Source organism: Motacilla alba, chromosome 5 (genome assembly GCF_015832195.1).
Source record: "Motacilla alba alba isolate MOTALB_02 chromosome 5, Motacilla_alba_V1.0_pri, whole genome shotgun sequence".
Classification (NCBI taxonomy): domain Eukaryota; kingdom Metazoa; phylum Chordata; class Aves; order Passeriformes; family Motacillidae; genus Motacilla; species Motacilla alba.
Window position 1 is genome coordinate 26,201,790 of NC_052020.1, and position 15,521 is coordinate 26,217,310.

General features: G+C 37.8%; 1 protein-coding gene across 3 annotated transcripts in view; it reads left to right on the plus strand.

The window, feature by feature from the left end:
* The window catches only part of STARD9 (StAR related lipid transfer domain containing 9), a 95,315-nt gene that overhangs the window by 57,471 nt on the left and 22,323 nt on the right, over positions 1-15,521 (plus strand). For 2 of the 3 annotated variants that reach the window (XM_038139035.1, XM_038139038.1), the window contains exons 18-23: positions 586-723; positions 1,564-1,646; positions 2,665-2,768; positions 4,908-4,955; positions 11,986-12,176; positions 14,555-15,035. In XM_038139035.1, the coding sequence (XP_037994963.1) occupies positions 586-723; positions 1,564-1,646; positions 2,665-2,768; positions 4,908-4,955; positions 11,986-12,176; positions 14,555-15,035 (1,045 nt within the window). The remainder of the gene's footprint in view (positions 1-585; positions 724-1,563; positions 1,647-2,664; positions 2,769-4,907; positions 4,956-11,985; positions 12,177-14,554; positions 15,036-15,521) is intronic. The other variant, XM_038139037.1, reaches the window with a different exon arrangement.

The window sequence follows — 15,521 nt, forward strand, 5'->3', positions numbered from 1 at the left end:
GCACAAGATATTGAAAATGCTTTTCAACTCTACTTGTTCAGAATATTTTAGATATGAAGTCCAAATTATCCAGAATACATCTTATTTAATTTAGTTTCTGCTTTTAATTTTAGCGGTCAGTCTCAGGAGTAAGATACTATGATAAGGAACTGAAACATTATACTGAAATTGGAAAATTTGCGGGATCCCAGCTTTGGTTAAGTTCTGCTAAGCTTGGTTATGTTTGATTATTTTCTGCCAAAAGATTAGTAAATTATAAACAATAAATGCCATAGTGGCATTAAGAAAATTCAACATAACAGAAGAATGTGCACATCAGCTCACAGATCAGAAAGTGATATGTATTTTTCCAGTACCAGAAATACAGATCTTGATAGTTTCAATAGTAAGTTTTTTCTGTGATTAAGTATTTACTAACAGTATTTAATCTCTTTGTATTTGCTAGCAGTATTTAATCTCCTTGTTCTGCACACGTTATGTTTCTCTGGGGTATGATGTATGCATAGTGTCAAACAGTTTGTGGTAGTCTGAGGAGAGCAGGGCCAGCCCAACCCCTTCCCCAGGTGAGATAACTCTGTGTTGCAGTTTTGCAGGGGCAGTGGATTGAAAGGAATCACTGTTTGATAGACAACCACTGCGGGATCGTGACCCTGCGGCCGGGCCCAGGCGCACGCTGCTCTGTCAACGGATGTGAAGTGGCTGGGTCCTGTCGTCTGTCACAAGGCAAGATTTGTGTTTTCTGGGAAAAATGAACCCTGCATTATGGTCACCCTATCGCTGCAGTTTAGATCTAGAATTTATGGAACTTGAGCAAATCAAAGAAAGATGTCTCTCAGTCTGCTGCCAGCTCCGCAAGGTTTGGTCTGTGGCTAAATAAATTTGCTACCCCATAGAAGTAAAATTAAAACATTGGCGACAATATTCTGCCTTCTTTTGGCAACAGTAGTATGTAGGTTTCTGAAAAGGGAAGACATGTAATCAGAGACTTTATTGTGGAAAATAGTGGAGATTGACTCTAAGTCAGCTGGTCACTGAAAGGGTTTTTTGGCAATTATATAATATAATTGAAACAACCTTCAGCTTTGTCATAGTGTATTTAGGTGGAAGCTGGTAGCCACCAAGTCATAGGCTATAATGAATGAATTCAGATTAAATGGATCAGGCTTCTACACTTTCATGTTCTTTAAAGTAACAGTCTGGCTCCTGGGAACTTGCAGTGACCTTAAAGATATAGTGTAAAGAATCTTAAAGATATAGTTTAAAAACAGGTTTTCAGCGGTGGGTTGGTTATGAAGTCATGCTGGCTTTTAATATGAATGGGGAATTTACAGTTATGTTTACTCTGCAGAGATCTCCAAGATTAGTTTGCTTGGTTACTGTCATTACAGATTGATAACTCTGCCATTCCATAGTGACAAATTTTTAAAATAGTTCTCTGTTCTGTGACTCACAGTTGCTCAGATTTTTTAACAGAAAACAGTTGGTCAGATTTTTTAACCTACTATTCTATAGAAGTTTGATGAATTACATTTCTGTAAATGTCTAATAATTTTGTTTTCACAGGGGCCCTTGTTGTCCTTGGCAAATCTCATAAATTTAGATTCAACCACCCAGCAGAAGCTGCTATCTTAAGACTAAGAAGATCAGTAAGTTCTAAAACTGTTTTTCTCTTGTATTTTTTCCTTTTTTTTCATTTTTTTTCTTCTTAAAAGCCAGCCTGATAAAGATAATATTTCATTTCATCAACATATTCACTTGCTTCATTTCCTCCCTCTAATGGCCTGTAATGACAGTAAACCTCTTGTGGGAGGACACTAGCACTTCTTTCAGATGTGCTTGGCAAAAGATGATGCAGATCCCTTGAATAATTTAGTGTTTCCTATTTCTAGTCATGACTACAGTAGGATTGAAACAAAAAGGCAGAATGCTGCAGTGAAAAGACCAGTTAAGAATCTTTCCACATTTGATAATTTTCTGAGTTATCTTCCTTCTTTGTCATTTCACTGTTTTGAATGAAGTATACTAGAAGAAATGGAAAATTTATGGGATTAAGTATTTAAATGTTGTAGACTCTGAAAGCAGTTAATTGTTACATACATCAGGAATTGACAAAATATTTCTTGGTATGTTAAACTCAGCAACTAATAATTGTAAGATGTTATTTGGTTGACTAGTTCAATAATGTTTGAGAAATGAGGTAATTCCAAAAATGACTGACAAATGTAACTAAAAACCTAACTTAAATAATGTAAGTTTTCTCATTTAGGAATTAACCATATTATCAACTGCTATTGGCAAGAGTCTACTTTTTAAAATGGATTTTCATTTATTAATGTTTTCTACTTTCCACTCTTCCTTCCTTCTGCACTCACTTTGAGATAAGGGGCTTAACTTCTGTTTGTTTTCATTCTTAATTTCTTGATTAATGAAGCGTGCATCACATTCAAATAGAGCTGCAAAAAGAGATGTACTCAGTAACAAACACTTAGCAATTTTGCTAATTATCAAAGACCAAGCAGAAGTATGAGATTACAAACTCACATGGGAGGTACTATGCAGCCTTGCACACAACAGTTAACAATGACAGTACTAATGATACCTTGGAAGTTCCTGGGTTGCTGTGATTTTTTTAAATTCCTGTCCTATGTGGTGTGCTTTCTGTAGATTAATGAAACCCCACCCACTATGAGTTATGGAGCTTTGGACTGGCTCAATTTGGATGGAAGTTGCATCAATTCTCCACACTATATCCTTTCTTCTCTCTACAAGTAAGTTAAAAACTGAGAAAAAAGCAACTGAACAAGCAATTTCTCTTTTGGGATGATCTCTGAAATAAGGGACTTGGTTCAGACAAAGGAAAGCTGTATACAGAGTAAGTCCCATCACCTTTTTAAGTAGTCAAAAAAGTTTTTGTCAGAGAAAATACATTGGCCAGCTGACTAATATCGAGCATTAAGATAAACAGGCAGCAAACCTGCAAAATCATTTATTGATGCTCAGTTAAGAAAGTACCTCAGATGAGACTGTCAGCCTTAATTCAGTTCACTTGGACATCTGCTTTACAGCTAATCTATAATTTTTACAATACTATTGCTTCAATGCACAAAATGGCCTTTTCAGGATATGATTTAGCCAAGGCAATTATTACCAATTGACTTTTGCTGCTAATTTGTTGAGGAAATCAGAAGGTTTGTTCATAAATTCCCTTTAGTTCAAGTCCTCATTGAGCCCTTCATCTCAGAAAGCCTATGTAATTCCTTGTTTGGTTTTTTTAAAACTGAGCAGTAAATAAGGCATATACTGCTGTCAAAGTGTTGAAGGGCTGCTCATACTCAGTGTTTAGTGTATGCTTTTATAGCAGAGACTTCATGAAATGGAAAGGATTGGTGTGATGAAGACAGTGATTAATATGTATCAGGAAAATGAATTATGTTCTGTGTTTCAGTTCATAACATTGAAAATAGAATATTGCTGAATTAAATATAAATGGGATCTTTTTAATTCCTCTCAGCCTGGCACATTCAGTTAACTGTTAAAGGCAAGAAACAGCCATCTTCTCATTCATATCTGCAGATGGTTCTGCTTCTTGCTAGAGTATTTTTGGTGTGGTAACATACTGGGAATCTTTTACCTCTTTCTAGAGGAAGTATTTAATCTCCTTTTTATTCGCATAAAATGTTATTTATCTCTGTTTTAAATATTCTTCCTGCTTCTAATCAAGTGGTTTGCTTTCCACCTTATATAATGTGGTTTTTTATGGTCTCTTTAAGGTGTCTAATCTGATCATTTTCTTTTCATTTGCTGCAGTGATACCTGCCTATACAAAATGTTACTTCATTTTGTTTCTTTACTGAAGGACATTTTACACATCATTGCTATTCTTTTCGTAGGAAAAATTAAAAATAATTTTAAAAATAAGGGCTTGTCGAATGACCTTCAAATCTATACACCAAGGTGGTCTTTGCATGTTGCTAAAAACATTAGTTGTGGAGCTCTTGTCACAAGTTTTTTTTGCTGAATCTAGAAAAAACTGAAAAAATCCAGAAGCATTATTAACAGTTTCTCATAAATGCATACTTGGTTTTCCCTTTTTAACCTGACAAAACTGCAGAACATTTCTGATTGATTTTTTTTTCCAGACCATGTTCAGATAGAAGACATGTTTGTGCTGAGCAATTTTTTAATCACTTGGACAGATGTTACAAGCATACTACATTGCTTAAAGTTACCCTCATGCTTACCTAGAGGATTTCAGATGGTTACTTCAGTAAAAATGAAAAATGTTATGGTATTGCATTTGCTTGGATTTTATCAATGTCTATCTCTTACAGGAACGATCTGTAAACCATGTCTTATAAGAGTTTGTTTTCACCTTAAGTAATCCAGTGGTCCTACTATCCTTTTGAATAGTTATTTGGCATAGGTAAACTGAATTGATCCATTCAGCCTTGCTTTGCAGTAACCTGTGAGCCTGTGTTACTGTACAGACAAGAAGTTTAGCTCGTGGAGGGGGTTATGGTTGAGACATCTAGCCTAAGATTGATATTATAAGAATAAATGTCAAGTACTAAGAGGTGTGTGTGAGATACTTTGCAAACCATAATACAGGACTAAGTGGACTACAGGGGGTGTTTATTTGATCACCAGTAGAAAAGTCCACCCTAACGCAGGGTCTTGTCTCTGTCGGAAAGAGATGCTTAGGGGAAAGTAGACCACCAGGTAAAGCTGTGTGTGTATCTTGTTCTCTGTTCCCCTCTGACTTGGAAGTTCTTGGTGCTTTCCCAGATGCTAGAAATCTACCTCTTCCTCTACTGAAAATTACAGTAACATTGTGTGCAAGAGGCTTCAGTGAAGTTTTCTTGCCTTTTTTCCCAAATATTTATGATTTTCTATTTTTATTTTTGCAGTAAAAAGTGTAGAAACTGTGAAGAAAATAAATGTTCTCTTGAACCAAGGTAAGATTATTGATGTGTCTAAATCATGCTGAAATTTTTGGCACCTTTAGCTTTGCCTTTCTCCTGTGCTACACTGATTTCCTCCAGAAGGGATGGAAGCTAACACTTTAGGCTTTAATTCAAACTATTTTATCATATTGGGACAAGAATCTGTACATGAAGCTGAATTACAGGCAAGGCTCTGCAGTCATGTTCTTTATTCATGTGAGATCTTGTGCAAATGGTTTGCATCCTTGTTGCATTGGTAGAATGCATTTAAAAACCATAACTAGAGTGAGGCTTACTCTGAAGTTGCCACCAATTTCCAGCATATAAGAACCTTAAATGCATTAGATTTTGTGCCAATAGTAGGTACTGGGAATACTCCTTAGTATTTTGAAAATTGCTTGGATAAATTGGGTTCTCTTCTGGTAAGAATAAAATCGCTTTAGGGAAAAGTAAAAAAAGAGAAATAATTCCTAGCAGAGAATGTGGTTCATTCATGCAAAGGAGCACAGCAGCTGCAAACAGAAGTAATTCAGAAATTGTTGAGTTTCCATTGGTTTAAGTACTTTTTTCTTCAGAACCTGATGGTACTTTGCTTTCTTCTGGATTTTTTATTTCAGATCATGTCAATATATGCACTGCAGTAATGATTATTTGTGATAGGAGTCTTGTCTCCCATGCTGTCAGTGTGGTGACATTTTTCTCCTCTGCCTTTTATGGGTTGAATTACCAGTTCAACCTTTAATTGTACATTAAAATATTTTGAGAAATGAGAGGAAAAAACTATTTTCTACCACTGCACACAAATATTAAAACTTCAGGCATTTTGAGTCATTATACTCTTATTTGGTTGCTTGCTCATACACCCTACTACTCACAATAGCCCCAGCACTGCAAATTTCAGATGTTTGCTGTCAGCCAGCAAACACACAGAAGTCTTGTGAACGGCATCAGTCATAATGTTACAGCATCACCACAAATAAGTAGATAATAAAGGTCTTTCTCCTGCCATTGCCTTAATACCATCCAGTATATGAATAAAAACTCTGATTTTATTGTCTTGCTGGTTTCAGAAAAAAACCCATAGGAGTTTGTCCATTAGAGTTCAGTGGTATAGCAGTACACTGAATTATTTAGGTGCTTGGAACATGCTTAAACTGCCTTTCCTTGAAAATACCAACATTGTTAAACTCAGGGGGGAGGAATTCGATACAGCATAACAAACATATTTATTATTCTAATGTGGCATAGTTAACTTGTCCAACTACTATCTGTAAAATATTCTGAGTTCACACTAACAGCTTTCATTTGAGAATTTCAAAATGCTCTACCAAAAAAACAAAACAAAAAGGTTAAAGAAAACTTTTGCATCTCTTAAAAGATACCTCAAATATTCTGTTTCACAGAGAAATGCACTGTGTCAGTTACAGCAACTCTACAATTTACAGCAGAATCATGTATAGCGGATTAGCAGGGTAACTAACTAATTCTATATATAACTGGCATTGTGAAGGGAAAACCTGTGTTAGCTAAACTGGAATTTAAAGAGCAGCATTGGCCTTTATTGGAGAATGTGGCTGTGTCTTGTGCCTGTGAAAACTGGCCAAAAAGTGGTCTGTTTTAGAGATGTATTTAAAGGGGTGCCTTAAAGAAGTCATTGCTTTACTGTTATTTTGGAGGCTTTGGCAAAGAAAAAGAGGTTTTGCATAGAAAGGCTAAAAAAACCACGTATGAAACAGAACAGTGTGTTTTTTCTCTAAGCAAACCAGTTAATCAGAAATCTAAATGATACCTCGCTTGGTGGTAACTTCTGTGAAGGGGATTATTATGTGTGTAGGTTTCCAAAGATCCCTTATTTCTAAAGGTTTCTGGCTCTGCTGGCCATTTTGACTGATTTATGGCTCCCACCTCCTGCCCACCACTCCCCAACTTTTGGTTTGAATTCTGTGACTGGCATTCCTTCAGGAGGCTGAAGGAGGTGACAGTACAAGGTCTTTATATCTCCTTCGTTGCTCTTCCCTTTGCTTTAGGGAAGAGGAGGGAGAGGTTTGGGCCCCTGTGCGAGGCAGCAGCAGATGTAGATCCTGTGCAGCTGCGTGGTGCCTGCTGCTGCTGCTGCTGCTCTGAGCCCCTGCGGGAAGGGCCCCGGATTGGACACAGCAAGAGGGGGAGGATAGAGCTGGAGAAGGTGGGAGCAGTTGTGTAGATGTGCATTAGTGGATAGGCTTGTAGCTCTAACTTGTGACTGCTCTCAATGTGGGGTTTGCAAGGGCGCAAAATGCCTTGCACAAGTCTTTTTTTCTGCTTTGTTTTTAACTCCTTTTCCCTTGGGAAAAATAATTTGTAAAAGACAAATAGGGCTTGAACACTAGGCAGTCGAAAAGATGGGGATGCTAACTTTACTGATGTCTTCTTTGAGAAAGCTGGCAAATTTCAGCTCTTACCACAAGTAATTATTTTTCACTGTAGTTTCTGTATTTGAGCCTTAGGATTTTGTTGCAGCAGGTATTCAGAGCTATTGCTGCCATAGTTACTGGAAGCTGCATTATGCTGTAGCTGCCGCCAGCCTCTGCATCAGCAGCAGAAGTGTTTGGGGAAGAGGGGAGGAGAATTGCACAATAGGATCCCAGAGAGCTGACAACAAAACCGGCTGGAAAAAAATGTGGATTTACAGATGGTTCGTTTAGCATGCATCATGCAAACTTTGGAGAGAAAAACGAGATGGAAAAGCAATCCAGCAGAATCGGTATCATATTAATGTTTTCTCAGTCATTTGTGATTATCTTTAGTTTAGTGTTGGTGTCTTTTTGTTGTCGTTTTACTTGCAGCTTTTAATGGTTTACTTGGAGGAGGGGGTAACTGTTGACACTTCTTGCTGCATTTGATACACCCAGAAATCTGCATGATTTTATGAAATTCTCTGCAGAATTGCTCTTTCTAATATGCTGTATGCTAGAGTATGCTGGTCCTGTGAAACCAAGACTTCATGTATGTCTTGATACCTACAGAAATGAAGCTGTTTCTCTTATGTTTGACCTGAAGTTATTTTATTTCCTGTTAGAACTGTACTGAGTGCAGATTGCTTGTGTGGAAAAGCAGGAATATGAGCAACAGCAAGCTGGGCTTTTTTGCTGTGTCTCATAACATTCCAGTGTTTCATGTCTAAATTTAACAGTACATCTGATTTAAGATGTTTTAGATTTTAAAAAAAAATTAATAATCTCTCCTACTTAGTAAAAATTAGGCCAAATTCCTATGTTAACTGGATTTATACTTGGTTTTAGTTTAGTCATTCAAGCATATATGACACAAACTGACTGTTCTTTGAATTGCTTATTAGATGATTTAGCTATGAAGTGTGTGTGAATCTGTTATTTTCTTTCTGGGCCATTGTCATGTCATTTTTTAGTTTAGTTTATCATGTTATTTCCATAAACCAGCAGAAGTGTGCTGACATGACATAGCATGTTCAAAGCTGGAAAGGGAGTATTCTGACTTCATGTTTTTGGTTTCAGCAGTTTCTGTGAGAGACAGATCTGTATCCCAAACTAGCCAGTAATTCTGTTCTCACAGTCAGTATTTCACAGCCAGAGGGAAAACATCCTCTTGCATTTGTGTATTATGTAAGTGGCTCTGCATGGCTTTTCATTATCTTTTTGTTCCACTTCAGAAAACTGCCTGTAAGAAGCAGCTTCCTAAAAAGCTGATTAATGTTCAGCGTCTGTATTCAGACCTGGCTTTACTGCTCTGCCTGATTTTTGTTTTGTACTTCTAGAAATTAGAAAATGAAGCAGAGACACTGAAATAACAGCAGAACTGCAAGTTGTGTATATACCTGGAACAACAGTATTTATTACAGAGACTTAAACCTTACAGAGGGAGAGTTGTACCAACTAGCTACATCACCTGAACAAAAGCAGAAAGAATGCTGCAGTGGTTGCTGTGCTGTGTTAGTTTTTCCAAGGTTTAAAGTGGAGCATGGCTGTTCCTCTGGACTCTGCCTTTCTGGGGTGTAAGTCATAATGTGGGGCTGTGATTAATACCATCAGTTTGGCCTGCCTCGTGCTCTGCTCTGTGTGCAAACACACACGGCTGCTGGAAAGGATCTCACAATTTCGAGTTGGTTCAGCAAAAAGCCATTACTACACACGTGAGGGAATATGCTAGTGCTGCTGAGAACAAATAGCTCTCTGCCACGTGCATTGTTTGTATTGCTTATTCTCTGTTCCTTTATAATGTGGGGGTGGGGTGTGGTTTCAGCAAGGTTGGAAAGTATAGGACAAGCCTGTGACCCTCTCACAACTGTAAACAGATGTTACCTAACCACCCCTGTGGGCATTGTTAAGTCTTTGGATTGAAACGCAGCACTGAGTTGTTTCATTTACTTAAATGTTCTGGATTTAAGTTTGTAAGCAGTTTAAAATCTAATAAGTCAGTTTTATGGGAAGATTGGCTAAGGGCTAAAAGTCATGGTAAGGAAGAATGAGAGACATTTTATCAGAGGAATTTTATCTAGTTTTAGTAAATAGTTGTAGAACAAGAATTCTTTCACTACTGATTTAGGATCATGCTTTTTTTCAGCCTGCTGACAATGATTCACTCAGTTTCCTCAGTTTCAAGCAGAATGATGCTAATAATGATAAATTAATAGAAATCAGCTTTTCTGATATTTGACTTTCTGATGATAATGCTAATGGATCCCCATCACTTCTCTTGGACGAATCTACTTTGTTTCTTTCACACATGTCTCAGATTAAGCAACTTGCCCAAGGTCGTGTGAGACCAGTGACAAATTTAGATTCATATTTTTCAACTTTCACATCACCAGAGGAACAAGAGCTTTCATGTGTCTGTTAGTCTTTAACTTGTTCTACTATCTCATAACCAGATTCTGCAGAGAGGCTGTTAGGTTTGGTGCAGAGGCATCCAGAGGCACTCCTTGTACTGAAGACCTTGCAGGCCAAGGATGTGAAAGCACAGAGGCCATGTAACTGCTCCAGAATTGGAAGTGTTTTGTCCCAGATCAGTATTTTAACTCCAGATTATATGGCTGCTCCATTAGAAAACATGGAAGGCAACCTCAGAGCTGCACTTAGGGCAAGACTCCCTGAGAGTTAGCATTGAAACCATGGAAGCTGTACCTAACAAGATACTTCAGATTCAATACTGTGTTTGGAAAGTGGTTCTTTTTTAGTGAACCAGTCTCTCTTTAACCTCTGAGTTTGTCCCCCCGTGGCTGGTGTGTAACAAACACCTGAACAGCTGGAGGTTTGTAATCGCCATAGGAGCGTTTCAGTGCTGCAGGGAAGTGTCAATTCAAACCTACTTCAGCTGAATGAGAAATGAGGCATCCCACTTCTATTTCCTGGGGATCAATTCAAGTTTATCTGAGAGCAAAAAAATTACAAATCACACGGTACTGGCATCTCTGGTGACAAGCCAAGGACAAAGAGATCTTGGACCTGCATATTCTCACAATTTGTTTGTGTGAGTGACAAATAGACACAAACCACTTAGCAGATGGCAGCAGCAAACTTTGCACTGTGTTTGCACCATGACAGACAACTGAACAGAAGATATTCTCTCTCAGTTACTCTCAGCATTGCATTTACATAAACATTAAAACAAAACAGAATTCTGTTTGTCTCGTGTGAGCAAGATTCATAGTAATATTGTAAATTATTGAAAATCTTAAAGCTTTTCTGTACTGAGAGCTTCCTACTACTTCTTATGAAGTGCATTGCATGTACCATGTAAAGGTACTCCAAGAGATTTGTAGATTTTCACTGCTCAGTTATTTCATCTCTTCTTTCTGCTAAACTATCACACAAAATCAAGTTTTTGCTGCAGAAATGGTTGCTTTGAACACATGCTTACAGTTTTGAATTGAGATTTTAAATTATTCCTGTGTAGCAAAGGTCAAACACTCTTTTCATACAGATGACCTTGTATTGGTAGTGATTTTACAAAATACATGATATTTCCAAAGATTTCATTTGAAATGATATATTTTGAGGTTTTTTGACCTTTAGGGATTCTTTAGAATTTTGGTGTCTTTTATTGCTTTAGAAGTATAATAAATATTTTATGTAGTTTCTTATTAAAATGTAATTGAAACATTTTTTCAAGACTCAAAGGTTTAATTTTTTGAGATTATATACTAATGCAGTGTTTAGCAGGCAAAGATCCTATATCACCTTCAGATATAATCTAACTTGAATTAATTAATAATTTCTTGATGGTAACATGTGGAGAAGCAGAATATATATTCCTTTTAGAGGGCTAAGGTATCTTGAATATTATAATGCATTATGGTAAGAAGAGATACTTCTGATTGTTGTTCTGATACTTCTGAGATGCTTTTGATTGTTGTTCTGTGTGTGTAAAATTTTGGCATACAGTCAGAAGCCAAACATCTTTGAGAAGACTGTAAAGCAGTTTTTCACAGGCTATTCACTTTTCTGATCCCGATTCTGCTCCAAATATAGAAGCAGTAACCTGATATAGTTCTTGCATCCAACAGAGATTTGGGTGATCAAGGTCTTTCATTGGCACTGCCAGAGACTGTTGGTGTAATCCTGACAATGCTTGTAAATATTTCTAGGTTGGAGTTTTTGGCCTGAAAACAAAGACTGTTGGTCATTTCTGTAAAGCACTTTGAAGTACTTAGATGACAAGTGTCTTATATAGTGGTAATAGACTTTTATGATTTGAAGACAAACCCCTCCCCAGTCTCATCTACGGAAGAATACAGCAGAATGAAAAGTGACAATGTTTTTTAAAATTCTTTTTGCTGTTATCTTTCTGGCAATGGAATTACCTGCTTCACTACTAGAGCTTTCATGTTTTCTGGCATTTATGACACTTACAGGGTTGCAGCCTGCTGTGACATGCATGTACACAACTATGAGTTTTTGTCATAAGGCACCCTTATTGAACTAAACAACATCTTGAATATTGTCTGTCTTTCTTTAGTAAGATAACTGGTTTTATTACAAATAGTATTTGTTTCTGGTTGAAATTCACTGTCAACATTTCTAACCAGCAGAGAAATAGATGCTGTGCATGAAGAGTACAAGCAGAAACTGAGAGACCAGGAAGATTTCCACAGAAAACAAATTCAACTACAGCAGCTCTATGTTGAGGATTTAAAGCAGCAGATTCTGAGAGGACAGATAAAAGCAGAGCGGGAACTAGAAAATGACCAAGCACTCATTAACCAGCAAATCCAAGAAAGTGGGTACCTGCCTCTTCCCCTGCTACAACTCCCTTCCATTCCTGCACTTTCATTCTCTCAACATTTTTTGTGCTAGTGATGCTTTTTTTATGAGTGGAACTTTTATTATGGCTAATTACTGGATTTCTCCTACAATTGCCTTTCCCTTGAGAACAGTTACTGAGCTTTGATTACCAGATCTATAGGGCCTCCTTCACAGTGCTCCAGCAGCACTGTTTAATTAGCACTGCAGGTCATTAGCACTGCTGGGAGGGACAGCACCAGCTACTCCCCTGTGGCTCTGAGCCTCCTCTCCCAGCCTGATTCCAATCCTGTCTCCCTTCAGCTGTGGTTCTGATGTTCTCTAGCTTGTCTTCCAATCTATTTGATCTAGGTTTCTTGATAAGCAAAGGGTGCCTATACAAAGGTGTATTTTGCCACCAGGCAAAATCTGCTGTTTGAGCCTGGAAGAAGAAAATGTCATGAATTTTTGGCAATGTCTCAGATCAACACTTATGCAGCCAGCTAACTTGTAATTATGCCAGCCACAGTGAAGAGATTAAAAGGAAATTGTTTTGATGGGATATAACAGAAGAATATGTACATAGTACAGAAAATCTGGAGAGTTTCCCCAAAATATCTTTATTTTGTGGCTCTGCAGACTTGTTCTCTGCTTCTCTCTAGTTCTGCTGTTTTCACTGTGTTCATGCAAAGCTTAGCCAGGCAGGTAGTTTTTGCCAGCCAAATACGTTTCTTTACTTGGCTACCCACCAAAGTTCTTCACCTTTTCTGTGCCCTCTGTGGCTCAGCTCCTGACAAAGGCAAGTTTTTGAACAGAGATTAATTAGCATCTTAAGCTTGCAGCTCTTTTGCAGGGAAACTGATCTGCCAAATATTCTGCTTGCTAAAATCATGCTAAAGAGAACACATCTGGAAATAAAGCTGAGAAAAAAAAGCTTTGAATGTCAAAACTAAAAATGTTATTCACAAAAATGTTATTAAGAAAAATTAACTAACATAATGACAAAAATGTTTCCCTTTTATCCACAGAGAAACCATAGAGTTAGAATTCCTACCTCTGTGCATGTGCTCTTTGCAGAGCTGCCAATATAAGCAGGACAGGAGACTCATTGTGGTGGGGATCACTAATGAAGTGTGTTTAACAAGATCAGCATTCATCAAGCAAGTGATATCTACAAAGTCTCTGCACTAATGGTTTCTTGCACTAGGGAAACTTCCAGAGCCCCAAATTCCTCTCTTGCAGCTCAGCTCTGCAGAGCTGCAGGAAGCCCTCATTCATCACATCAAATTTAAATACCTCTTAATTCCTACATCCCTGAATAAGCAATGAAACATTGCTTATTTAGTAAAGGACTGCACATTGAAAGTAAGCTCAGCCAAAAAAAATTGCTGCTAGTAAGACAGCAGCACTTTGGGAAACATTGGTTCTTTGAGAAGTGCTCCACTTGTAAAGGAACCTGGCCTGAGATTTTTACACTGCTTGTTCAGCAATGGATTTTTTTTGTTTGCTTTGAGATCTGAATATGTACATTTTTATAGCATCATAAAAAATCTGCTTCATTAAGAGAACAGGTTGAAGCCATCAGATACAACCTGGTCATGGTGATCTCAATAATCTCTTCTTTTGTTACAGTTCATCATAGCTCAGACTGAAGCTGGTGTACTCTGAAAAACCTCTAAGCACTTCCATCCCTTGCATGGAATAAAAGTATTCTTGCATCTAGGGTTTAAAACAAATCAGCCTGGTTCTGTTCTCTACTGTATCCACACTGACTGCCAAAATCAGGTTCTGAACATTTAGAGTGTAAGCAGAGGTAACATATTTTGTTATCAAATTAGGTTAGTCACTTGGTGTGTGAACATATTTGGCATTTATGAACTATAGGGGTCATTAACAGAAGCAGAACATCTAATTCTTTTTGTGGAGTAGAGTGGTAATTCTGTGGAAAAAACACATTGACTGGTGCTATGAGCTTGTGTTTTTTGAACAGTTTGTCATAATAGCTGAAGGTTGTGTTGGCTTCACCTGCATCTTTGCCATGACAGTATTTGTTTTATTTGGTGCACATTCAACTGGTTGATCTTAAAGGTCCCTTGCAACCCAAGCCATTTAATGATTCTTTAATTTTATGATTATATGCTTATATTCTGAAGTTGCTACCTGAGTCCTTAACCCAATAAAGAGGCTTTTAGTTATCAGTGGAGTAGAGCAACAGTACATTTTTCTTTAAATAGTTTGTCGAGTCTCTACTCTACATGCATAGAAATTCTGTTCTCAAATGACCTCTAAAGGCTGATTAAATCAAGAAACAAGATAGTAACAAGTAGTGTTTTTCCTATGATTTTTACTTTCTTTCAATCATTGTTTTGTTTACAGACCAGCAGTGGCTTATAAATGAGAATAAACGTCTGGCTGCTCTTCAGCAACAGCAGAGGGAGTTTGCAGTGCAAACAGAGCCTACGCTGTGTGCAGAGGCTGAGGTGCAGAGCACCACTGGGCTGGAAACCTGCCTTTCCCTGCTACAGCAGAACAAGAAGAGACTGGTGCAGCTGGAGCTCCTGCAAAGGTACTCCTTAAAAAAGGCCGAAAGAAACATAAGGCGGAAGAAGGTCAAGTTCCGGCTGGAAAGGATAGTCAAGAAGCAGAAGCTGTTGGAAGCCAAGCAAAACCTGGAGCAGCTGGAAGCTAGCTGCTGGCTCAGTGAAGAGTGTGTGAAACAATCCCAAGCCCTAAGTGATAATATTGCTGTACAGTCCTCTTTGGATCACCACCTGCAAAAGAGACAGAAATTGTTGGGTTCAAGTTCCTTGCAGCACAGGCATTTGTTCTGTGACTCATACCTGGCCCAGGTACCCAGGTAAGTTAACATCTGCCAAATCCTCTGCACTTTCAAAAGTAACGTAAATTCAAGGTATTTTCAGGCCACCTATCCTGAATGCCTTTCAATGTATTGAAGAAAATCCCCAGATCTGCAATATCAGTGAGCCCACTATATTGTACTTCAAGCTGGAGCTGTTTGTCCTTTTCCTTTGGGTTTGCACAGTACATTTCCTACTTATCTGTCTGACATGGTTTTTTCCACTTTTTACATTTCTCTCTCAAGCCTTTCTGCACTTTTTACCTCTTTGAGAAGGCTTTTTAGAAGTGGCTTAGCTTTTGTTGCTGCCTTGCTCAGACTTGGTAAATACATTTCTGCACAATTTTATCTTGATTATCATCAAACTCTTCTTCAGAATATTGGTATTTTTGAGGTGGTTATGGAAAGGACTTTTATACTAGTCAGCCTTTCTCAAGCTAAATAAACATCTCTATGCAAAGCTAAAATACTGGGACACTACACTGT